Genomic DNA, 25938 nt, shown 5'->3' with positions numbered 1-25938 from the left:
CCGCCAAGCTCACACTCTACCCAACCCCCTTGACCCGTCCTACACATGGTGTGTCCACGAGAATAGTACTTGCCTATAGGCCGGACCGCCTCCGATTTCAAACGGGCTTTCATCAGTGATTCCGACTGCAAACTTCAATAGCACCGGCACTCCCGTCATTCGTCAGCAAAACTGGAGTCCACCGGTCCGTTGCGTAGACGGAATGCCCAGTTCTGCTATTTTGAAAACCATGTGTCATATTCGTTCTGCTTGAGAATTTCTATGCTATTGTGTATTGGTCTAAAAAAAAAAATCAGTTTGTGATTATAAGGTCACAAAATGAGAAAAACTTCAAGCAGTATGAATACTTTTTCAAGGCACTGCATATTCAGTATATACAGTACTTGTACATATTGCTGGTGTCGGGCAGAATCCTCGTACCTTAAAAATCCTCAATTTCCAGAAGACCCCCAAAACAGCATGTTTGTTTAACCATTAACATTACATTGTCAAAGTGAGCAAGCCATTTTCAATACTTTACATTGATCAATTTGTAAAAAATAGCACACTCACGTAGACTGACCAATAGTAAATATTTGTGAAAAAATATTAAATTCACCAAATTTGGGCCTGGGTTCGTTTGGCCTGACGGTAGCAATATACAAATATATAAATACGTGAAACGCTGCACTGTAAAACTAAACGAATAACAAAACAGTGGCAAATATGCAAAGTATTACTGTATGCTTAGGAGCAGAGATTCTTGACATTAACACACAACAGCGCTGTCCTTTCCATTCTTCTTTTATTGTTGACATCAGTATTGTAGTGAGCAGCCAGAGCAGTGGGTGTTGAACACACACTTGGTTATGCCTTAACACAATGGTGTAATCTGAGAAATACTGTCATATTATTCAGTAATGAGAAAAACATAATAGCTATAACACATTGTAAAACTGTTGTAACATAATTTCCGGAACAGAGGTCCTTTTGTCCCTTGATCACCGACTTATTGTATCAGAAAAGCGAGGGGAATAGCATTTTCAAGCCAACACACAGTAAATGGCCTTATGAAGTAACAATGTACAAACCTGAAAAGTTTAGATTCAGTGATCTTTCTTTATATGTAACATGTAGTAAGACCAGGGTTCCGGAACGTACACTAAACCAGGGTACTTGTTGCGTAACACCGGGTCATTCCAAAGATAGACAACCCAGAGTCCCACTAGAAGCACAGTAACACTAAAACTATGGAACAAGAAAAGACCATTGCTGTCTGGGCTCAAGCCATTATGCCTTTGACGAATCACCACGGCAGCCATTGCAAAGAAGGTGAGGAGAAAAAGTTCAGTGATTTGTCCTTCCGTGACCAAGTACCTGTTGGGTAAATGAAATCCAATGAACCGCTGCAAATAAAAACAACTTGGACAGTCACAAGAGCCAGAACAACAAACAAGCATGCAGATGATGGTTAAAAATTCTAATTACAAACCAGCATGAAGCTGAGGCAGATTTTGCCTTATCCAAACAGTGTTAATAAAATGCAAATGATCGCTTTCAATGAATTAATGAATGCATGAATAAATTAATAATTAACGGCCTCCCTACCACATGAGCCATTGTGCTCCTAATGTGACCTCTGTAAATCACTGATGTCAGACGGAATACTTGTACCTCCAAAAGGAGACAGGATTTGGAGACACCAGTAATTTACTAACTCACCGTAGGTGTGACATGGCTCATGTGGTAGAGTGGCCATTTCCTAACCTGAAGGTTGTTGGTACGCTCCTCAACCCTTGTGTGACTTTTTTTTAAAAATAAACTAATACAAAGCAAGTAAAATTGACTCAAAAACTCTCCTTGTCAAAATGACATCTAATTTCTGAGTGAAGAAAAACTAATAGTTTTTAGTGGAAATAGTGGAGGTTGGACAACGGAAACGCTAACGGAAGCCCGTTTAAAATGATAGGCGGAAGGGCGTGTCGGTCTTGTCCGGCCAGACAAAAAGGCGGATAGACGGACGGCCAAAGGGTACCCCGGCTGCAGACGGAAGGTGATAAACGGACCGGGAATTTTTAGTGCTGCCTGGTTTTATTGGTTGCAATGTGATTCTAAATGTATGATTCTAGTTGCACTTTTGATAGTTCATGATCGAATAGATATCTGAAAGAATGTAACTTTTAGTAACATATTTATTGTTGAAGCGCAATAAGAACATTGAAATACATTAATCATTTCATGTTCAGCTAAAAAGTTAAAAGAACAGTGATAGCTTTATTCATGTTTATTGTGTAGGAATGTAAAACATGAGTAAATCTAAGGCACTTCCTTAATGTTATAGTAATTACATGCAAGAGCAAACAATATAAATTACAGGTTGTTTTGATCAATTATAGCAAAAACATTGAGATGATTTACTTGTTAGATAATAATCCTCCAAAGGAATTTTAGTATCCAGCTCAGTAAATGGGAGAATGTTCTCAAATTTTAACTTTTTCGTTGATAGTTAATATTAATAATCAAAAGCTTGGCATTAGATGGACGTGGAGGGCCCCATGACTCAATATCTTCTTATACCAGTGGACAGTGGATGATAATAATACATATTTCTTCTTTGGAAGAACATGATGAGCAACTGACCAGTAGTAGAGTGCGCTGGGTGCAAGTAACAGCTGGCCTGTGACTGGAATCTTCTGCTGCTCTGTAGACTCCGTGAAACATCCAGTGAAGTAGATAAAGAGAATGATGAAGAAGGGAATATACCTGGAACACCAGAAATGGTTCTTATTAACTGCACCGCTTGAGTCATATTCATGATTTCCCCTTTAAGGGGGAATAACTATGCAGAGTGCTACAGTAAACTGTATGCAATCATTTTACTCTCCACCTTTTATCATCACATAGTACCTTATATTAAAATTAACTTAAGGTTAAGACTGCTAGACCGAGAAATGAAATCTTCACATAAATCTAATTTAGTCAGTGATTCAAGAATATACTGTGCCCTGAAAGACATGGAGATGTTGCATATTCCTGACCTTACACCACCAGTGATTTTTAGAGCCTGTTTTCTTTTTCTTTCTTTTTTAGGCCTGATTGTGTCAAATTCTTCAGTTTTATGTCTTCCGGTATTTGTCAAACACACACATGAGTAATCAATCCATTTTGGGTACATTGATTGTCTATGATTATCGTTACAATTTACCATATCAAATGTTTGATTGTTTATGATTATCGTTACAACTTACCACATCAAATGTCCCAAATGTTCATCATAATAATACAGCAGCTCAAAGGAGTCAATCTGTAAATAAACAAGCAGTCTGAATCATTAAAACGTATTCATCTCAAATTACCATTTTTCCCTAATGAATACAAGAATAAGAATGCCTTTATTGATCCCACAGTGGGGAAATTTTCAAGTCAATGCAATGTTGTTCTCTCTTGAGCAACAGTGACACCTACTGCATTTTCTCTTGTGTACTGTATGTACTGGATTAGGTGGCTGTAATGATGTTGGAAAATGTTCAATTATGAATCACTCATGAACCATGTGTATCGTAATATTTAAGACAAAACCTTTCCACACCAACTGTCCCGTTTATAATCTAAAAATAATAATAATACAAAATAACAATTCTCTTGGGTGGTCGACTGGTTAGCACGTCCGCCTCACAGTTCAGAGGTCATGGGTTCGATCCCGGCTCCGGCCTCCCTGTGTGGAGTTTGCATGTTCTCCCCGTGCCTGCGTGGGTTTTCTCCGGAAACTCCGGTTTCCTCCCACATTCCAAAAACATGCTTGGTAGGTTGATTGGACACTCTAAATTGCCCCTAGGTGTGATTGTGAGTGCGGATGTTTGTTTGTCTCTGTGTGCCCTGCGATTGGCTGGCAAGAAGCCCGGAGACTGCTGGGATAGGTTCCAGCATGCCCGCGACCCTTGTGAGGAGAAGCGGTATAGATAATGGATGGATGAAACAATTCTCTTGTTTATTTGGACATATAAATGTATATACGGATCGCAAACCTTCTTTTCTCTTCCTCTACACACTGCCAAGCTTATTTATTTTATTTTCTATGTTAGACTCAATATCAGTATGGCCTACAAGCTGGTCAATAACATCGAGCTCTCGAGACTAGTGGCCTCGGGCGCAACGTTTTATTTTTTGAATTGATATGGGTAGAGTAATGAACAGCGGAAGAATTCTTCAATCATGGAGGACATTGCAGCTGGTGTGCATCAGGACTGTAAGTTTAATGATGAAAAAAATACTGTACATGTAAACAGGCTTGGGCTTAATGTACAGTACTGAAAAAAAAAATGCCTGAATGGCCACACACCTGCTAAAATTTTGCTTCACCTGCCAACCACGGAGGTGATGAGGAATGTCTGGCTTCAATTCGTTTTGGGAGAAATTTGTAAGCACTTCGGAACCAGAATTGTGCTTGATTCGGGGATATTTCATGGAGGATTAACTTTGTAAACATGAGTTTTCATATACGGTAAAAATACAATTGAGGGTTTTAAGCAAATGAGACACAAGCAGACAGACCTCTGCCAAGCCGTACAAATACATTAGGTATACAAATATTGTGATTTACAACAACACTTAACTATATTCATGATCAATCAATCAATCAATCGGATTTTATTTATATAGCACTTTTCATACAAACAAATGCAACCCAAAGTGCTGTGTAATAAAGACATCCAAAAAGAAGGTCCGCTCCCACCCTCCCTCAAAACATACACAAAGACACATATCCACAAGCACACCTGCACTCCCACACACACATACACACACATACACACAAGCTGATAAACTATGTTAAACAAGACATGCCAAGGCACAGAGAAACCATATGAGGAAAGAGTACCCAAAGGGAGCTCATCCACGCTAAGAAGAATGACAGCCCGCGGTCGCAGGAAGCGCCCCACCATCCCAGAGACCCCCGGGCCAGATTAACTGGGGTAGACCCTACACCTTGTGCACAGGCCCTCGGTCACCCGGGCCCAAGGAGCCTCCAGGAGGACACCCCCCATGAGAAGGTCAGCCACACCTCCCAGCGCCAAGGCGCCCCCATGAGTTTACATTGGAGCTAAAAAACTAAAAACAACAGAAAATAATTAATCTAAAAGACAAAATAATAAAAGAAGCTAATAACTAAAAAACTGTAAGATTGGATAAAAAAAAAAAAATCCATCATAAAGAGAGTAAGAGCAATTATTTAAGAGCCAAACTAAAAAAGTATGTCTTGAGCGTCCCTTTAAAAATGTTCCTATGAGTGAAATAGCAAAGCTTTTCAGTTCATTTTCATTGTCGCCAATTGAATTGATTGTCACTCTCATCAAATGGCCAGATTGAGCCAATCATTTCAGCCATTTCACCCTTCGCTCCTGGTTATGGCGCTGCTTTACTGCACATACAGTATTTTTCGATGGGTCTTCACAGGACGTTGATTCTATCTGTTGTAAGCACCACTACACATGCTTACGCCAGTACACACAGGGCTAATTTTAGCATTAGCTTGTGCCCCAGCCAAGCACACAAATGATGGAGAAGAATGAAAAATATTTTTTCGTTTGATTACCAGCAACCAGGTCCGAGGTCCTTGTCACCACTCAATATTGTTGTGTTATTAATTGTGCTAAAGATACAATATACAGTATGTACAGACTCAAAAGCTTATAAAGGCTCGCCGTTAAGGGTGTCCATGTGTCAACAGCTGATAAATCATCAACTACTAATCAGACGAAAGCTGAATTTCAAACTCATAATGAGCAGTACAGTGATGTAATTATTGCAAAGTTTTTTTTACATACTGTATGTTACAATCATATCAGAACTTTTAATTGGGCCAAAGGCAAGCTAGGGAGGAGTTTCTTTTATTGGGTCGCCATTAGGTACCCTGGTACAATTACACTTTTTAAAATGATATGACAGAATATCTTATTGCAAGTAGTTTTGCGGACCCTCTCCTATGTTTCGCAGACCCCAATTTCAGAATATCTTGCATATTAACCATAATGTCAACAAACAAACCATGAATGTAAGCTCAATACAACAAAATCAGGGCACGTCTGTTCTGTCCCAATAGTGGAATATAGAGAACTGGTTTCACATAGCTCACACTTTGGTTACCCAGGCATAAGCTTACCAGTGAGGCAGGTTTGAGGTCTCTCATGATCGGGTTGTCTCTGACTGACAGATGGAGCTTGTAGCCACTCAGAATGAGTCTGTGGTTGATGGAATCTCCAACCAGGTGAATGCTGGCTCCCATGACAAAAGTGATGATGCAGAGGTAGACTGCTGAGCGAGGCAACGCCGTTGGACTGCGCTCAATCAGCTAACGGGAAAAGTGACAACAGATAGATAAACAATTTGCTTCTAAATCCCATCCTCTCTGAGTTCATTTCAAATCATTTATCATCTCATTAAAAATGTATAGCTTTTTATTGATGTGTCCTTGACATCTGAACACAGATGTACACCGATAATGTATTCGCACTTACCCGAAGCATGAGAAAAGGTGTTATGACATTGTAGGCCATGTGGAAATAGTCTCCAGCGCTTGGTTTGTTCAGGGGAAACCATTCAAGTGGAAGCATGATCTACGTACAGTACACCAAGAAACTGACAGTGCTCATTGTTTCATGGACAATTCAAGATTACCACAGCAAATACAAATCCAGGCAACATGGATATTAACTTGCTTACCATGACAATAGGCCGTCCAAAGTCTAGAATCCAGTTCTGCAGAGTCAAGCAGAACCACAAATCTAAATGGAAATCTCGCCTTTTCTTCTGTGGAATGGTCTGCTTCGAACCAAGTATGCTGCTAAAACACATAAATCCAGTTACCCACATTACATTGCAGCACAGATACAGATTTATTGGATAATTGGCATGTAATTCACATCTGTAATACTGTGGGGGGAAAAAAAGGACTAACTCAAACTGTATGTTTTTATACTAGATGTTTATGTCCGTCTGGTCCACACAAAAATATATGCAGTTGATTCAAATTAGTTTTTGTGTTTAACTATGAAACCATAACTGCAGGTGACCACTTGAGAAATTTATCTTTGGAGTCAATCTGACCCCATTCACTGTTTAGCGTCTCAAAATCAATGACTCGCATGATTTTTGTTTTTGCTTATATAAAATGACTTGTAATTTAATGGGAACAACTGGGTAAACAAAAATAATGGTAAATTAACATGATATTATATACTGTAAGTCTATATATGATATAAGTCTGCCCTGTCCTGCGCATATCGTTGTGGTCATAGCATCGGTGTGAATGTTTAAGCTGTATAAAACATATTAGGAATACATCCATTCATTCTCTATACCACTTTATCCTCACGTGGATCGCGGGTGTGCTAGAGCCTATCCCGGCTGTTTTCGGGCAGTATGAGGGATACACCCTGAACTGGTTGCCAGTCAATCGCAGGGCACACAGAGACAAACAAACATACACACTCAAACATACCTAGGGGCAATTTAGAGTTTTCAATTAACCTACCACATATGTTTTTGAAATGTGGGAGGAAACCCACACAGGTATGGGGAGAACATGCAAACTACGCACAGGAAAGCTGGGGCCGGATTCGAACACACGACCTCTAACAAGTCGACTACAGCGCCGCCCATATAAGGAATACATTTATGGATAATTAGGTAGTCAAAAGACAAGTGAACTGATAACAACTTGGAATGAAAAACATCTATTTAAATGTATTTTAAAGAGGTTGAAATGGCTCGAGTCAAACAGAACTGAGAACCCCGATGTGCACAACAATGCGCGAAGGACAGGGCAGACTGAATTATAAATCGTCACCCTCTAAAACTAATGGCCTACGTAATTTTTTTCAGTTTTTCAGAAAACATGAAAAACTGAACCACATTCTGATTATCTTATATGTATTCATCATTTCATTTCAGGCGTAGAATTGAATGATCTGTTTAACTAAAGATGCAGCCAATTTTAGCAGAAGTTGCCAGCATCCTGAGAAGATGTTTAAGGCCCAAAAAATACATTTTGACAAAATAGGCCATTATTTTTAAGAGGCTGACAACATGTTACATTACTTTAGCTTACCCATTTTTTTAGGTAAAGTTATTCAACATTAAAATATGTTTTGGTGTAGGTGTTTCTTTTTATTAAAAAGTGTATTGCCAATAACTCAATCGTATTAATGGCAAAAACATGATCAAAATGTAATATCATGCAGACCGAAGTTATTTCTTGTTAATATGCAAACATATTAACGTCAGTGATTAAGATATGTTGGAATGTTTCCCAAAATGATATACAAGCACAGGAATGGAAGGGATGTTTTCGATGAATACGTTTCACAACCATTTATATAATGTCTTTCAAAGGCCCCTCGGGGATCTATCGACCAGCGCGGTTTAATGGACCATTGTGTGTCTTTACAGTCAAAAGAGCTTGATAATGCACTCATGCTGAAGGAACTTGACAGCGGTAAGAAAACAGACTCATACAGTACTCAACTTCCATGTTTGTGTAAGGACATTCCTTTTATTGTAACAAATTAGCAAATATGAATACAAATAAAAATATATACCCTAACTGCATAGACTTTAAGCAGAACTGCACAAGAAATGAATAAAGCAGTCACATACCACAATGGTCAATTGTTTAAATTCGGATAACGCAATAAAAGCCGAAAGTATTGTGTGGTACACGTCGTGCAGCCTGTCAATAGAACGCTCGTGAACACACGTGGGGGCACACAATCAGCACATATAATAACTGACTAGCAAACAACAAGCGCTTGTTCTCTTTTAGAGCACTAGCACGATACTTCAGCCACGACGTGATGTTCAGCTACTGTTAGCAAAGAGGTTCAATCAAACCAACCTATTTTGTGTATTTGTTCGAAATGTTAAATCGTTGTCCCGGCGTTTCCTTATTGCTTGCATTTTCGGCGACGTTGCTCTTCCTAAAATTTGTCACCGCCGGTGCTTCACTTCCTATTTACTGTTATGTCCCCGCCCCGATTAGTTTTCAACCAATGAGCATGCAGCTGAGATGTGCGACAGGGAAGACTTTATCAGCTTTGGTCATCTGTAATTTTGTCTGACAAATAGCTCACGCAAAAATAAATTGTCACCCGAGTGAACACAAATTCATTTAATTTAAATATTATTTACCTCTCAAATTATAGCAATACAAAGCCATCTTAGCTATAGCTGAGAAAAACATAACACGGCCATTTGAGCTGCGTGCTTATAGCGACGCAGCTGGAGCTAGTGGGGGCAAAGTGTAGGCGCATTACGTTTTTGAGGCACGAAATCCCAAATAACAAGGATGCTTGCACGTTGTTCTATACACGGTTACATACGACGTTGCACAATGACAACATGTGAACTTGAAATAACCTCTCACAGGTAAAAACATGCATTCGTCCTTTTATTAAAGTGTTAAGCATGATTCTCATGACGTTGACAAAAAAGTAAACCTCATAAAAATCCCTTTAATGTGCAAGCTATTACTTTTGTAGTTATTTAGTAATACAAAGGTGTTTGAAGTTGAACATAGAAAAGGACAGAACTGTTTCAAATGAATTCAACTCCACTTTTCCTTACTGACATCGCACAAGAACTGATTACAGTATATTCCGAAATCTGACGCTTGCGTTCTAATCACTTTTTGTCTGTCCTTTTTCTCTCACACTTTAAGTTTTGTCCCTCTCACGTGTTTCTGTATTTTACAATATCTTGTATTTACAGTACAGCTGTTTTATCCTGAATAATTAATAGAAATGTTAGTCTCACAATGAGTGAGTCCCACTGGTTTTCCCTATAGTATATTTGAACAACAGGGTACAATTAGGATCCCCGTTACACCCATTAGATAGTTTGAACCATTTATGTACAATTTTAACCATCAACAGTACTTATTTGATTTAATACAGAGGATTAAAACAAAAACAAACTATAACAGGTTTGGTTCAGTTGTTTGGTTCAGTTGTTGAAACCATCCACACCCAAACATATTTTTTTCAAGAATATTTTCCCAGCAGGCCCTCTAGTTGAAACACAGCATTGTGATTAATATTGCGTTTGTGGAACACAGGTTCCCTTTATGAGTTAAGCAGCAAAATCCACTTGCTTTTAGAGATCTCTGGGGTGGCCACTGCGGTTAGGCGACACAAACAGGAACGGATAACAATGATAAAATTGACATTGGCTGTACAGATTTGCGATGTACGGTGTACAAAAGGTGAAAAGGTGTTTCCACCTGCACAAATTACGCAGAAAGCATACAATTTGACAGGTATGGAACAGGTTGGAAACTTGGGATTAAATCGAACACTCCTAAACTGGTTTAGGTCCTACTTTGGGGAAGGTAGTTACTTTGTGAACATTGGAAGTTTTGAATCAGATCGAATGGCCATGACATGTGGGGTCCCTCAAGGGTCAGTCCTTGGCTATGGCGTTAGATTGATGCCACAATTAGGTCAGCGTAATGTCAAATACCACGTACAAAAATGTGTTTTACGTGTATGTAATGTGAAATACCGCATACAAAAGCATGTCCACTGGCTGGTTTGGGAAGTGAATACATTAATGAAATGCTGATGGAATATAAACCCTGTAGGGCTTATCTGCAGGCTTGGGTCAATTTTAGTGGAGCCCAGAGTTCAAAGTAAACATGGCTAAACTACATTTAGCCGTTATGCTGCACACAAATAGAATAAGATGCCAACGGAAGTGAAGTCAACATCGAGTGTAAATGCTTTTAGATCCAGGTTAAAAACTTCTACATCATCTGCTACATCTGTATAAATAAAACGACCTTGCCTTGCCTTCTTTGTACCTTGGGGTTCACTTTTGAGCCCTGTCGGGTACATTACAAAAAGTTGTACCTCGGAGCAGATAAATGGACCCCAACAGCACCTTTTTTTATCTGAAAGTTTATTCTTGTTTTTTTTTTACATAGATGTATTTGTTTTTTCTTTCACCGATCTTGATTTTACTGTTTGATTGTACGATGTCACTGTGTGCTCTGGATGGCGCGTTATTGACATAGGAAAAAACTGGAAGTCGGTCGACCAATGAGAGGAAGAAAAACAATTGATTTTGAAGGTTCCACTGCAAATTACAAAGAATTGTTAAAGTGAGTTAAAGAAGCGTTAAATACGAAGAATGTAAAGACTGCAAATCTTGTTTGACAGTGAAAGGTGATATCCACATCTGTTTTCCATGTGTGTGCTGACATCAAGATCAGGCAGACTCCAGCTGTATCCGGCTGTTATTCATTTGGCCATTCAACCAACATTCCTCAAGTGCAAGTACTATTGCACAACATGCTGCAAAAATACTTTTAGTACTTTTATTAAAAAAAACTTTTTTTTTTATACACTGACCTCCAAAACCTAATGCAAACCATACATAATATGAAGGGTATTCATTTGTGCATGTAATAACCTTTCCCTTACATTTTCAAGCATGCCATTTTAATGTTTGTGACCTGGGAGGAGGAGTCGTTCTACAAACACAAGTAGACACGTTCGCCTTCATTCCCTCCTCTGGACCACCATGGATCCACATCATGTTCTGCTTGTTCTGCTAGTGAGTGCATGCACTGTCCAAGGTAAGCTGCCAATATGATTATTCAACAAATTGTCATAACTAATACATTCAGATGTATTTTCCAAAGTAGGGTTTGTTTTTTCATTTGGGTCACTTTTTCTTGCAGTCGATGTGATGCATGACTCCTGCACTGTCCTTCTTGTTGAACTTGATGATGTCACACATGTTGTATCAAATAGAGTTTTTAAAAAAATAACATTAAGTGCCCATAGTCAGTCACCAGCCAGTGTGCTGTGGGACATTACAACGTGTAGTGAGATATCATCAGAAAATGCTTCATTTTCACTTGCAAGAGTCTAAAAATTATTCTTATTTTTTTTAAAGCCATCATCTATTCCATCAACAGACCAATTAAACTCACTAGATGCAAGAAGATATATAATAAGCCTGCACTCTAAAAACAGTTGGGTTAAAAATAACACAATTTTTCAAAAATGGACCGATCCACTACTTGCGTCAATTTGACCCACCTTATTGCGTTGTTTTGTACAAAACAGCCCACTTTTGGGGGTTGTTTGTACAAATTAAACTACCTATTTTTGGGTGTTGTTTTATGCGAAAATAACACAGAAAGTTGGGTCAAATTGACCCAAGCAGTGGATCGGACCATTTTTTAAAATCCAAAATTGTGTTCTTTTTAACTGTTTTTAGAGTGTGCCATCAACTTTTTGTGATATATTTCTTTGATGAGTGGTTTGTGTGTATGTGTGTGCGCATGTGTTTTTCTCTTATGAAATCTATGTATCTTGGCTCGATAAATTCTGTGAAACACTGGTCCAGACTGAGCAGTACTTGCGCACTGAACTAGCATTTGTTTACAAAACGTTCATGGTTCCAAGAGTTCATGCTTAACTGCAGCAATCAATACAGACAGATCTCTAAACTCCAAAAATCCAAACGTCCTATCGCATTCTACTGACTGGTCGATTTTAAAAAGCAAAACAAAACAGTGCTCATTTCTGACTGGCATACTCGAGAACAGCAAAAGGTTTGCTCATGTAAGTGTAGTTTGCAGTGGTGTACAATTGCAATGCAACATATACTAGGGTGAGTTTGTCACATTTGTGGGATGGAGGACACAGGGAGGCACGAGAAGCAGGGCGTACCGACGAAAATATTTATTAACAAAAAAAAAAAACCAGCACAAACAAATCTTGAAAAGTCCAAAATGCAAAGTAGCAAAGAAACACTGAGAAACAAATAACATAAGAGCAACCATGATCCGACGAGGACTGAACGAAAACTTAAATACAAGCATACTGACGAGACAACGAGAAACACCTGGAAGAGACACGCAAGGTAGCAAGGAGCTGATTGGCTAACGCTAGCGGGTGGAATGCACACAGGTGTACACAATCATTGACGAGACAGACAAATGCTGAGAAAACGACCCTAAAAAACCCAAACATGACAGAGTTACTTCTATTAGTTATCATCTAAGAGGAAAAGGACAAAAACTGTTTTACAAACACAATTCAGAATGCATGTTTCAAAACGGTTGTTCTGCATCACTAAAAACGACAACCCAAAAAGCAATTTAGGGTTAGATTATTACCTCTCTGACTGACTGTGAATCTAACTGTGTCTTTTAATAGAGCTTTGTGAATCCCATGATTCTCAAGATTGTGCCAATGTGCTTTTTGGAGACAGTGTGTTGTACGTACATAACGTCTAACTAACTGACAACTGACTATGGTAAATTTGTTGCTGCTAGGAATGGTCCTGGTTTCATGGACACAGTAGACATGGACTGACAAATCTTTGCGCCGTGACTCATACTGATGTTCTCAATGGCTCTATTCATTCATATCTATTCATTCTTGTACACCCAGCGAAGTCCATTTTCCAGACTGAATTAATAAGGAATGAAAAATAGCCTCTTTTAGTAATACGCTCTGTTGCAAAAGACCCTTCCACTATCAAACAGGATGTAACGAAGGGAAGAGGAATAAGGAGCTGCCAACCTCAAAATAAGCTTTCCACAGAATAATTAACAATGACAATCTTATACGGTGGGTGGCCCAGCACAGTCGGGCAATGGTCATCAGTTAAAAGAATTTATGGTGCTAACAAATCAAATAACAAATAACTTAAACTTATATTTGTGTTTCCTAGTTTCTATTCAAGGGCCAAGTGAAAGCAGACTGTTTGAATACCTGTTCCATGACTACAATAAATTGGAGAGACCAGTTTTCAATGAGTCTCAGATTCTCAACGTTGAAGTCGGCATCTTCCTCAGGCAGATCATGGATGTGGTGTGTAACTTGGTATTTTTATTACTGTATTATTACTTTTACTACTAGACAGGTAAGTAAAAAAAATGGTTTGGACAGAACATGGCACACTCTGAGAAAAAAAAGCATTAGGATTTTGATCATTTATCAAATGCCAGACCAGCACGATTAAATATCACTCTTAAACGCCGAAGCTTTTATAGGTGCCGCAAACAAAGTAAAATATGTTTGTTTCTCATAGGATGAGAAGAACCAGGTATTGACGACCAATATTTGGCTGCAAATGGTAAGATTTCCAAGTCCTAACAATTGCAATAAATGTATTGGGGGTTTTTTTGATAGAAGGCATTTTGGGCAACACATGCCCTCAAATAGCTTAAGAAAAATGTACAATGTCAAATATGTTTTTTATTTATTTATTTTTTTAATTCAAATCAATTACTATAAAGGCAGCCGGTAGAGTATGGGTTTTACGAGTCTGTTTCCTGCGACCCATGTCCACTTCAAATGGAACAACCAGCATGTGGAAAACACCACTTCAATCATGCGCTATACGGGTAAATCCAGTGAAAATAGGACCTTTTCTGAAGAGGCAAAAATATAGAAAAAAATATTAATATCGGGCTATTGGCCCATGCGATATGCGTATCGCAAAGACTTGCAATAAGTTTCTTATGAAATTGTATGTATTTACTGTATCTGAATTCAACCAATCAGAAGTGGAAGTCAAACCAAACATATTTATTTTAAGAATATGTTCCGAGCAGGCCCACTAGTTGAAACACGGCATTCTGATTAATTTTGCGTTTGTGGAATATAAATTAAGCAGCAAAATGCACTAGTTTTTAGCCATCTCTGGGGGCGGCCATTTTGTCTTCTGTCGACTGAAAATGACATCACAACTGCTCACAACGACCAATCACGGCTGACCTGTTTTCTGAATCTGAGCCGTGATTCGTCATTGTGAGCAGTTGTGATGTCATTTTCAGTTGACAGAAGACAAAATGGCTGCCCCTGGAGATGGCTAAAAACGAGTGGATTAACAATTATCCCACAAACGCAATATTTATCAGAATGCCCTGTTTCAACTAGTGGGCTTGCATAGAACATATTCTTGAAATAAAAATGTTTGCGTTGACTTGCGCTTTAAATGTGCATCACCATCCAATCGTTGAACATTATCAAGTGGAATTAGTAATTACTAATTACATTTGATTAGCCAAGAGTACATTAATTTTGCCTATTTTGTTGCATGACAAATGTACTTATTCCATGAGACAATAAAAATTTCATTTCTTTAGGTGCATGTTAAATATCGCAATATCCATATGGCATATCGCACGTTTTTCCAATATCGTGCCGTGTGTGTATGTGTGTGATGTGTGAAAGAAAAGCGGCTTGGAATCAAAATGATGCACAAGTGAATGATTTAGTGCAAATGCACTATTATTGTGACACTCTTATGACTCAAAATGTTTCACACTTATCTTTCTGTGCTAGTTAATTCACAATTCCCCACATCTCTGGGTTAATTGACTCTTGAGTTTTGACATAACCTGCTTTTCAGAATGCCACCCCATGTATATGTGAAGTTTGAAAAAAAATGCTGTATATCTTAATTCTCTGCTCCACAGTCCTGGAATGACTATAAATTACAATGGGACGCATCTGAGTATAATGGATTGGACACTCTACGTTTTCCTGATCATCTCCTTTGGAAGCCAGATATTCTACTTTATAACAGGTACGTACGCTATTTTGTGTAGTAGTAGTCGTGTTGCTGCTGTTATTGTTGCTCACATATGCCCTCAGCATACGATGCATAATATACAGTACAGTACGTACTGTGCATATTTGTATCCTCAAATGCAGAGCTGGGCAGTCCGTCCGCCCGTTAACTCATATTCCTCAAACGCAATATTAAGAATATTGAGAATACCACGTTTCGACTAGTGGGCCTGCATAGAACATATTCTTGTAAAGAATTTTCGGGGTTTGACTTCCCGTATAGTCAGTAGATAATCCACCTGTCATCAGTGACCACAAGTGAGCACAAGTTCTACAAAGTACATACAGGGAAGGTTTGGCAACTCAAGAAGTGCATTTACAACCACATTATTTATTTTTTTTTGACTGAATTCAGGACTAAACTGAAAAAAAGGCCCAACCAACACACAAAAAATATTAAGTTAGCTAATGATCCCAACTGAAACACGTACTCCTCATGTTTTGACATTTATTGTCAAAAATAGGACTTTAAAGCACACAACTAAGATTGAGCGAACAAGCAAGACTTTTATTAAATCGAGGGAAAAGTATTTGTACTGTTATTACCCTCCATTATAAAAGATTTTTGAATTGCTGCCAGGGTGCCCTGAAGTTCCATTTCAAATTAGGGTGTTGGCATTTATTCAATATGGTGCATGCTCACTCACTGTTGCTCACAAACATGGTGATTTAATGATAAAATTGCATCGTTTTTACAGGTTCAGTCAAAAACTGAATTTAAAGGTGGGTCAAAATTTCTAACAAGCAGCACTGATGTTATTCAATGTCATCCACAGTGCAGACAAAAGTTTTGATCCCATCTTCCATTCCAAAATTGTGGTTAGCTCCTCAGGCAAGTGTGTGCATATACCGCCAGGTAAGGAAAATTTCAGTCCACCCTCACACTTGCACAACAACATTATTGAACTCATTCACTTTTCCTTTTTGAGCTTGCAGTGACTGAAGTGTGTGTTTGTCAATTTTTAAGTGTGTGCACATGTATCGAGAAATTGTAGTCGTCGATTACTGCCTTCACTGAGAAACTCTTCACCTCCTTTTCAGACTTTGAGCAACAAAGCGCTGTCATGTCCTGTCCTCTTGCCTCGCCATTTGAATTAATTCCAGCACTAATAGCTCCCTCAATGAGTTCCCTCTGCATTGATTGCCGTTGTCAGAAGCAAATTGCTTCTCAATCGTCGCTCATTCAATGCTATGTAGCTCACCAGATTGTCATTTAGTCATAGGTTGACCTTTTGTTTTTTTTTTGATTGAGAAGTCTTTGCGCTTGTCTGTCATTACAAAGCCCTTCACTGCTCCATTTGTCCTCTTTCTAGATCAGCTCATTCCATACAGTGCTACATCAACCTCATGATTAACGATGAAATGCAAATGGAAAGACCTTGTTTGAAGTCAAATCTTCACATTTATCTTGAATATGGATGAGTGTGTGGATGGCGCTTGCCTCCTGAATGATTACTGGCGTACATTCACTATATTATTATTATTTTCTCTCAGTACATGAACACTTGATGTTGACAGAGTGAATCTCCTCCTGCTCTTTTGGTGTCTCATTTCATGTGTGTCACTGCTTCCTTTCCTTTAGAGGAGATGAATATGTTCTCACATTAGTATGCATCTCGTTTTTGTCTTTATTCTATATTTCCCTATCAGGGATCTTTAAGAGCACCTGCTCTATCGATCTCCGCTGGTTCCCCTTTGACATCCAGAAATGTGACCTCAAGTTTGGCTCCTGGACTTATGGGGGCTTGTCTTTAGACTTATCAGTGATTGAGGCGGACATCAGTGAATACGTTGCCAATGGAGAGTGGGACCTTGTTGGTGAGAATAATTTGATATTGTGCATCACAAGCATACATTCTAACACAGAAAAGACTTAATAATGTGGGAAAGGGTAGAGCGGGAGCAAGGTACTGAACTCCGATTTGAAGATCATCTGATAGGGAGGTAACGATCAATCGAAAATCGATTAAAAATCGATTCAAACCGATTAATCAAATAATCGATTAGCATCGAGACGAATCAAACTCGGATATCTCAGCAGATGCATACCACATTTTTAATGTGTCGATTAAATGATGCTCTTGCGCCAAACATCATTGCGTATTGCGTTTGTGGATGGCTGCAGCACCACACTAGCGCATAGAGATAAGCATGGTAGCGATTTTTTTAAAAATCGAATCGAATAAAAAAATCGGGAACTGAAAACAGGAATCGAATCGGCACTTGAGTGAATCTTTACATCCCTATCATCTGAATATTCAACCTCAATGCAGACAACCAAGTAATAAAACTTTCTTAGCACTAGAGAGTGAGCAACACCCATGGCGAATAAACAAAAAAAACAACAACAAAAGTATAAATGCAAAAAACACAGAAACCATGGAAACAAACTGAGGTAGATGGTGAGAGCCACAAGTGGGTCGTAAGAACTAAATAACAACCAGATCCTACACGAGTAACAACAAGTAACAACTACACAAGTAATTAGATGAATATAACAAGAACAACAAAAGCAACATAATTTAAACTATGCAAGTTTAGAAAGAACAGGGAAGCAAGATGAACAGTGAAATGCATAAAAATCAAGCAGCCTTGTCACTTTCCACATCCTTTTGGATTGTTATTTTCCTTTTTCTTAAGAAAAAAAAAATGCTTAGTTTTCACTGAACCCATTGTAATATTATTATCGAGACATGTGGCATGAATATCGAGGTGTGAAATTGTGTCCATATCTCCCAGCCCTACATGGTTGGATACTGTCAAACAATTATTTTTGCATAAACTGTAACTACATTTTACAAGAGTAGACTCAATTATGTTTTGTTCTCACAGTGGTTTCAGGAAAGAAGAATAATCGCATTTATGAGTGCTGTCCGGAGCCGTATCCCGATGTCACGTACACCATTGTGATGCGCAGACGGACTCTCTTCTATGTACTCAATCTGCTAATCCCATGTATCCTGATCTCTATTCTGGCCCTGTTTGTCTTCCTGCTTCCTGCTGACTCCGGAGAGAAGATATCACTTGGTAGAGCGATACGCTTTAATTTCATTCAAATGTTCTGAACCTGAAAATGATGATTCCTCTGGAATTTAAATTGGTATTGATAGGCTATTCTTCTTTTCATTTAGAAGATGTGTAAAAATGTGTTGTATTTATCATATTACATAATGAATTGAGCTACAAAATAAATTGGTTACGTAATTAGTAAAGCCACTATCCCACCGAGGGGCGAACATTTCTGAGTGTTGCCGAAGGTAGAAAAATTCGAGTTCACGTCAAGGTTTGTTCACGGTTGCAAATGTTTGCCAAGCGGTCGTCAGACGTTGGTCAGACGGTCGCCTGTACTTTTCTTGTCGCAAGGGAATTTTGAACATGTTCGGAATTTCCTTGCGACAAGAAAAATCACTAAAAGTGGTGGCAAACCTTTGCTAACATTTGCGACATTTCATGAACCCTGTCGAACTCTGACGTCAACTTTTGCTGCCTTCGAAAACACTCGCAAATTATTCGCTGCTCAGTGGGTCTTACTGTAATGCAAGGCAGTCCATGTCGGGTTCACGCTAGCTAGAGTTTCACTTGACACGTTTGACCAGTTGTGAAATGGGATGATGTTGACAAATTTATATTAGTCTACCGCAACCCTTTGTTCACACACCCCTATCCCCCCCCACCCCTAAACTGATTAATTTTATATGTTGATATAGTTAATCTATCATCAGTCCACACGTGTGCTATTTTTACAAATTTTTGACAAATCTCTCATACTGAAAGGGGGTGTTCTTTTTGATGATGCAATGTTTACGGTTGAACAAATGTGCCATTTTTGAGGTCTCCTAAAAAGAGCCGGTTCTTAAATGACAAATTACTTCATCGAAACAAGGTGCATTCATTGTTCTGCGTGTTCTTATGAAAGGTTCGGAAGAGCTAACTGAGATTTGCTATTTTCAGGAACGACAGTCCTGCTCTCCCTAATAGTCTTCATGCTGCTAGTTGCAAAAATTATGCCAGCCACTTCAAATTCAGTGCCTCTAATAGGTAAGCAGGGTGGGGGGGGGGAGCTTGGGCGGGGGGGGGGGTTAGAAGGGTTTCAACTAACTGAAAGAGAGCCAGCACTCTATTTGCATTACTCTGAATCACATTAATTTCAGTTTGAAGCAAGACTCTTTCACCTCTGCGCTTGGGGAATTTACCCTGCTTTTTGTATACTCACTCATATTGTACATCTGTCTGTGAGGTGCTTGTGTTGGCTCCGTAATCTGTATCTCCTGCATTTGGAAAATATATACTTTCAGGTAGATTTAAACCCTGTTTAGAGTTAGAAGTGGTATAGCCTAATCCAGTGGTTACCAACTCCGGTCCTCGAGGGCACCTGTCCTGCAGGTTTGCAATTTCTCCCTGCTGTAACACACCTGATTCAAATAATCAGCTCATCAGCAAGCTCTTGAGAAGCCTGTTAACGATCCTGATCATTTCAACAGGTGTGTTACAGCAGGGAGGGATGGAAAACCTGCAGGACCCCTGGCCTAATCGTTACCGCTTCTTCCACAGGGAATGTCTGCTGAATGGAGTCAAATGCATTAGCAGCACTATATACTATTAAGAGCTTGATATTAGAGGAGCATGATATACGGTACTGTACTACTTGATGCAAACGGGGCTTTAAAATGAGAAAATGAACCATCATTTCATGACGTGTCAAATGAGAAAATGAACCATCATTTCATGACACTGATCAGCAGTCTGAATGAATGGACGGATAATCATTTCTGCTGTCCTTTCACTTTTCTAGCTCAGTACTTTGTCATCACTATGGTCATGGTTGCGCTCTCTGTGATTGTCACCGTTGTGGTCTTACGAGTTCACCATCACGACCCTAACGGAGCAAGGATGCCGAAGTGGGTGAGTGTCCATTTCGTCGTGCTGTGGGCCGCAAACTCATCCTCACCATTTATTTTTTTGTACAGGCTAACTTTTACATTGTATTTCTTGTTGACTCAAATGCCAATACTTTAACTTGAACAGGCAGAAATGTGCAGGTAGTTTCTGAAAACTTTAGCCTACACACTGAAGCACATTTTTCTACTATGTGGAAGTTTTTCATGAACCTGGAGTCAGACACGACGGCAGGATATTTTCTTGGCCTATGTGTGGGGGGCTGAGAGAAAAATATCCATTTTCATGACTTCACTTGAGAGGTTCCCTCGATTTTTTTGTTTGTTTTTTTCATTAAAAGTATGATACACACTGCAAGCATGTTCGTACGAAAGCGTGGAACGGCCAATGAGGAGTATTCGTTTTTGACTGGCTAACTCGTTTGAACGTATTTGCCAGGTACGCTTGAACGTATTGATGAACTATAGGCTAAATGCTAAAAATATAGAAAATTTGGTGGTAGTTGGTCAAAGATTGTAGACGGAAACGCAAACGGAAGCCCGTTTAAAACGATAGGCAGACCTGCCTAAAAGCAATTACTCTTTGTTCTGGCCGGACAAAAAGGCAGATAGATGGATGGTGGAAGGGTACCCCAGGAGGTGGTAAACGAACTGGGTAATTTTAGTAAAATACATAACAAGCAGGAAAGGAAGTTATTGAGTGAATGGGTAATGTTGAATACACTGGGTAACACAATTTTTTTAGTTTGGTCTGACAGCTGTTTTTAGCTCAGTTTTTCTCTCTCACGTTAAGTTTTTGAGCTACCGGATCCCAGTTTTCTTAAAATCTATGAAATCATTGTGTATGTAAATAAAACACTAAGAAAGAATAGTTACAAGCTTTGAAAACAAAAAAACAAAACTGCATAAAATGAAATAGAACTTAGAACAACAGTGTGCCCGTGGTTAGACTTAGACTTTGACTTAACTTTATTGATCCCTTTGGGATGACTCCCTCTGGTAAATTTGCATTTTCAGCAGCAATAAGAACAAATAGGAAAAAAAAAAAAAAAATAGGGAGAAAAAATAGTCATGTAAACAGGAAGAGAAGAAAATAAGTAAAGAAACACTTCAAACATTTAAAGGGAAAAAAAAGATAAATCAAAATCAATAAATCAATAAATAGATTTATTACACATTGAATAAGTTTAGTGCCCTTTATGTATAGTGTAATGCAATCTACGCTCTCCTCCCCCCAGTGAGGAGATGTATAGTACGCTAGCACTGTGGATAAAAGAGCTCTTTAATCTGTTGGTCCTACACTTGGGGAGTAGCAGTCTTTTACTAAATGGGCTCCTGTGGTTATTAATGACAGTGTGCAGAGGGTGGCTGGTATTGTCCATAATATCCAGCAGTTTATCCACAATCCTCTTCTCTGCCACCGTCATCAGAGAGTCCAGTTTCATGCCAACCACAGAGCCGCCAGCACTAATCATCTTAATTCCTACTGTGCTAGCTTTCTGTTTGCGGATATTGATACAATAGCACTGACCTAAAAAAATAAATAAAAGTGAAAATAAAACCAGATGTAAAAAAAAATATATTTGAAATAAATAAAATAAAATATAAATAAATTGATATCTAACTGTATGTACATATTTATTTTTGTTTTTATTCCCACATTTATTTTGCTGTTTATTTGTATTTTTAAATGTGTTTTTTTATTTTATTTTCTATATATTTTGTATTATATATTTTTTGTTGTTCTTATTTCATTTTTTTTATTTTTCAATTATATTTTTTAAGAAAATTTTCTTCAAATGAGGGGGCGGTCCTAAGTGTGTCTTGGGTTGAGCTATTTGCCTGTTGGTTGATCGATATGTCAGTACAGTGAGTGATCATCAAACAAACCCCATAGGCGAATAGTTCAACCCATGGCACACTCAGGACCGACCCCTCATTTGAAGAACATTGGATTCATGATTTACTTTCACACATTTGGGTTACTGAAAGAGATGCAGAGTGATTTGATGGTATCCTGCATGGGATAATTCAGCATTGCGTTTCATGTGAACAATGTTAATGAGTCAAATCTGTCTTTGTTGTTTGATCCCAAAGATCCGTGTGGTCCTATTTGATTGGTGTGCATGCTTTCTGCGCATGAAGCGTCCAGGTGAGGACAAAACACAGAGCAATCCGACCAGCATGGACCTCAAAGCCAAAGTGGAGAGCGTTCGCCCGGCCTCAGCCGGGTCTGGCGTGGCTGGACGGGTTGGTGAGGGTGAGCTTCTCCTCACCAAAGATCCAAGCTCCACCGTCAGCAACAGTGAACAAGACCTCGCCAATATCCTAGATGCAGTGCGCGATATCGCCAAACGTTTCCGTGTACAGCAACAGAGAGAAACCACGCGCAGTGATTGGAAATTTGCTGCCGCTGTGATCGACCGTCTTTGTTTTGTTATTTTCTTGCTATTCATCATCCTGTGCACCTTGGGGATTCTTATGTCAGCACCAAACATTACTGAGGCTCTTTCCAAAGATGTGTTCTCTTGAGAACTTGGTCCGAAAATAAACATGGTCTTGTTCAAACAGTATAGTCTGGTGTATATGAGACTTATGGATCACTAATTATCACTAATTATTGTATGCAAGTAACCCTTTTACTGCCAGGGTATGGATACTATTTGAATCTACAGTGCCTTGCAAAGGTATGCCTTGACCTTTTACCCTTACAACCTTTAATTCAAACAATTTCTTTATCTGAACTTTATTTGATGAATCTGCACAAAATAGTCTAAGTTCAGAGTGAACTTCTGTCGTTTATTTTATCTTAATGCTTGTTATACTAACATCAACTAAAAGAAGACTGTATATATGTATATATATATATATATATAGTTGGACTATTTAAAGGGACGTGGGGCTGGGATGGCCATGTTTTCACTAACAAGTTCATTTTATATATTTTTTGATCAGGAAAATGAAAAGAGTTGTTATTTTCTATTTTATCCATTCATTTTGGAGAAATTAGGAAATAAGTGAGTCCATGAATAACGCCCCTTGTTAATGAGCACAATGGCCGCGCCCCCTACCGTTCTATCCTTGTTCGGTCACGCGAGGAACCGATTCCAAACCCTCCATTGGAAATCATTGTTCTTTTATTACTTATAATGTCCAAAAACGGCGATCAATTGGCACCAAAATGTATGTGGACATCTCTACTAATGCCCACTTCAACATATCAAAAGGATTAACCTCTCCGTGGCTGATTTATATGAGAATGAGGAAATGTGGAAGTCAGCAGAGCTACATAGGATGGAACCAGCCTACTTCTTCTTTGCTTAAAAAAATAAATAAATAAATAAAATGCCTCTTTGCTGATCACGGTTAGGACGCTTGAGGCATTACACACCAGTCAGGATATTTACAGAGACTTAAGTGGGAATGAGTACACGTGCACATTTATTTGGTTGAGGAATGGTCACAGTTTTTCGTCTTACAACGTGCCGTCCAATTTGGAAGGTAACAGGTGAAATGGCACGTTCCAATGCAGCCACACTCGGCTGTGCAGTCAACCTCGCTGGAACTTTTCGTTCATTGTTCGATGAGGGCTTTTGTCACTCTCACGCCGCTTCACTCATGCACAAGGGGCGGCTGCAAGCAAAAAGCAGGGACACCGCGCGCGACTGCTTGTGAGGTGACATGAAGACACAGGCTCATCTTCACCTCCACACGCTGGGCGGACAGTAAGGAGCTAATGTTGTTGTGCTAACGCCTTTTGTTTTAACGACCTGAAGCTAGTTGTTGCTATTAGCCGTACCATTATGCTACCTTTAGCCGGGGAGGGAAGAAGGGGATGTAAAGCTCCAATCTGCCTGCAGCAAGCTGCCTTCTCTCTCCCTCCTGAGACACGAGTTTAGCGTCGCTAAATGTCCGAAATATAACCAGTCGGGGTTCGTGTGCGCATTCATGCTCTTGTCCGCTTCAGCTTGTGAAAGTGGAGGAGCAATCGCCACGGTATTTTTGATTTTGTGGAGGTGATCATGATGAGATCACGTTTTGTGTCAATAAATCCCAACTATTGTGCAGAACACTTTTATACTTTCACAGGTTGAGGTGGACAAGAGTAGTAATGTGCATCTGTAGTTTGGTGGCAATTGGTCACTGCTTTAGACAACAGAACTCACAAAGCGAGCAATATTACCAAGCATGCCTTCCTCGTGTGACGTAGACCGCTGACACCGAAAACATAACATAAGCCACGTTCCTTTTTGGGTTGTGGATATTTGTCGTAAACCTAATCACAAAAAAGACTTAAATCAGTACAGAGTCTTTTGAGGTTGGCAATTTAGTACTAATGTCATTTTTACATCCAAACCTATTATATAAGTGCCAATGTTAAGCTCACCCAAGTGTCTCTTTAATGATGCCAAGAAGCTCGGGTACTACAGAGACTACAGGTGCAGAAAGTCGAATGCAGAGGTGACCAATGTGGTGCCCGCGAGCACCAGGTGGCCCTCAAAGACCACATAAGTGGCTCGCTAGCCTGATCTAAAAATAGCTCACCAGTGATGGGACATTGTGACTTTCGAGGAATGTTATATAAGTGATCATTTCAAAATGTGAACACTGCAGAGATTTATAACAATAAAGTAGCTTTCTGTCTCAACCAGACACAGAAAAATTTGTTCATGCTTTTCTTTTCAGGAGGCTAGATTACTGTAATGGTGTCTTTACAGGTCTTAATATAAAATCAATCAGGCTGATCCAAAATGCTGCTACCAGAGTCCTTACAAACACCAGGAAACTGTGGACCATGTCACACCTGTCCTCATATCACTACACTGGCTTCCAGTGAGTCAAAAAATAGATTTGAAAATCTTGCTGCTGGTCTCTAAATCTTTAAATGGTCTTGGACCAAAACACATGCAAGATATACAGGTATGTAAAAAACTGCTCACAACGACCAATCACGGTTGAACTGTTCTCTGAATCTGAGCTGTGATTGGTCGTTGTGAGCAGTTGCGATATCATTTTCAGTCGACAGAAGACAAAATGGATGCCCCCCCCGAGATGGCTAAAAACAAGTGGATCAACACTTATTCCACAAACGAAATATTTATCAGAATGCCCTGTTTCAAACAGTGGGCTTGCATAGAACATATTCTTGAAAAAAACATGTTTGCGTTGACTTCCACTTTAAGCGACAAAATGCTCCCACTTTTAGCCATCTCAGTGGCGGCCATTTTGTCACTTCTGTCGACTGAAGATGACGTCACAGTTGCTCAGGGCTCAAGGGTGTGTGCGCACCGGAATGGACGGCTGCTGGTGGCCGCGATGGCCAGGATCGACCTGACAGTGCACCGGCCGTTCGAGGCACTTCACATATTTTCCTGAAATCCACGACGGCCACCCCACCCCTGCTTGTTCCAATC

General features: G+C 39.3%; 2 protein-coding genes across 3 annotated transcripts; one reads left to right on the top strand and one right to left on the bottom strand.

The window, feature by feature from the left end:
* Positions 1-767: 767 nt before the first annotated feature.
* cln6a (CLN6 transmembrane ER protein a) lies at positions 768-9003 on the bottom strand. 2 transcript variants are annotated; one of them, XM_086026047.1, is made up of 7 exons: positions 8870-9003; positions 6697-6814; positions 6492-6590; positions 6137-6325; positions 3228-3283; positions 2620-2742; positions 768-1356 (listed from the first exon to the last, which is right to left on the bottom strand). In XM_086026047.1, the coding sequence occupies exons 1-7, from the start codon at positions 8929-8931 to the stop codon at positions 1086-1088; spliced, it is 918 nt and encodes a 305-aa protein (XP_085882173.1). In that variant the 5' UTR covers positions 8932-9003; the 3' UTR covers positions 768-1085. The 2 variants fall into 2 exon arrangements, with proteins under 2 accessions (XP_085882173.1, XP_085882172.1); XM_086026046.1 differs by having other exon boundaries at positions 6697-6817; positions 8870-8985.
* Positions 9004-11462: 2459 nt separating this feature from the next.
* Positions 11463-23097, top strand: LOC147150373 (neuronal acetylcholine receptor subunit alpha-7-like). Its single transcript, XM_086026045.1, has 10 exons — positions 11463-11608; positions 13723-13862; positions 14083-14127; positions 15476-15585; positions 16406-16485; positions 17280-17447; positions 18462-18656; positions 19581-19667; positions 20422-20531; positions 22622-23097. Exons 1-10 carry the CDS (start codon positions 11554-11556, stop codon positions 23054-23056), a joined length of 1425 nt encoding a protein of 474 aa, XP_085882171.1. The 5' UTR covers positions 11463-11553; the 3' UTR covers positions 23057-23097.
* Positions 23098-25938: the final 2841 nt, after the last annotated feature.

This window comes from Filicampus tigris, chromosome 3 (assembly GCF_054856515.1).
Source record: "Filicampus tigris isolate MCC_2025a chromosome 3, RoL_Ftig_1.0, whole genome shotgun sequence".
Classification (NCBI taxonomy): domain Eukaryota; kingdom Metazoa; phylum Chordata; class Actinopteri; order Syngnathiformes; family Syngnathidae; genus Filicampus; species Filicampus tigris.
This window is presented reverse-complemented; position numbering and strand designations above follow the sequence as displayed.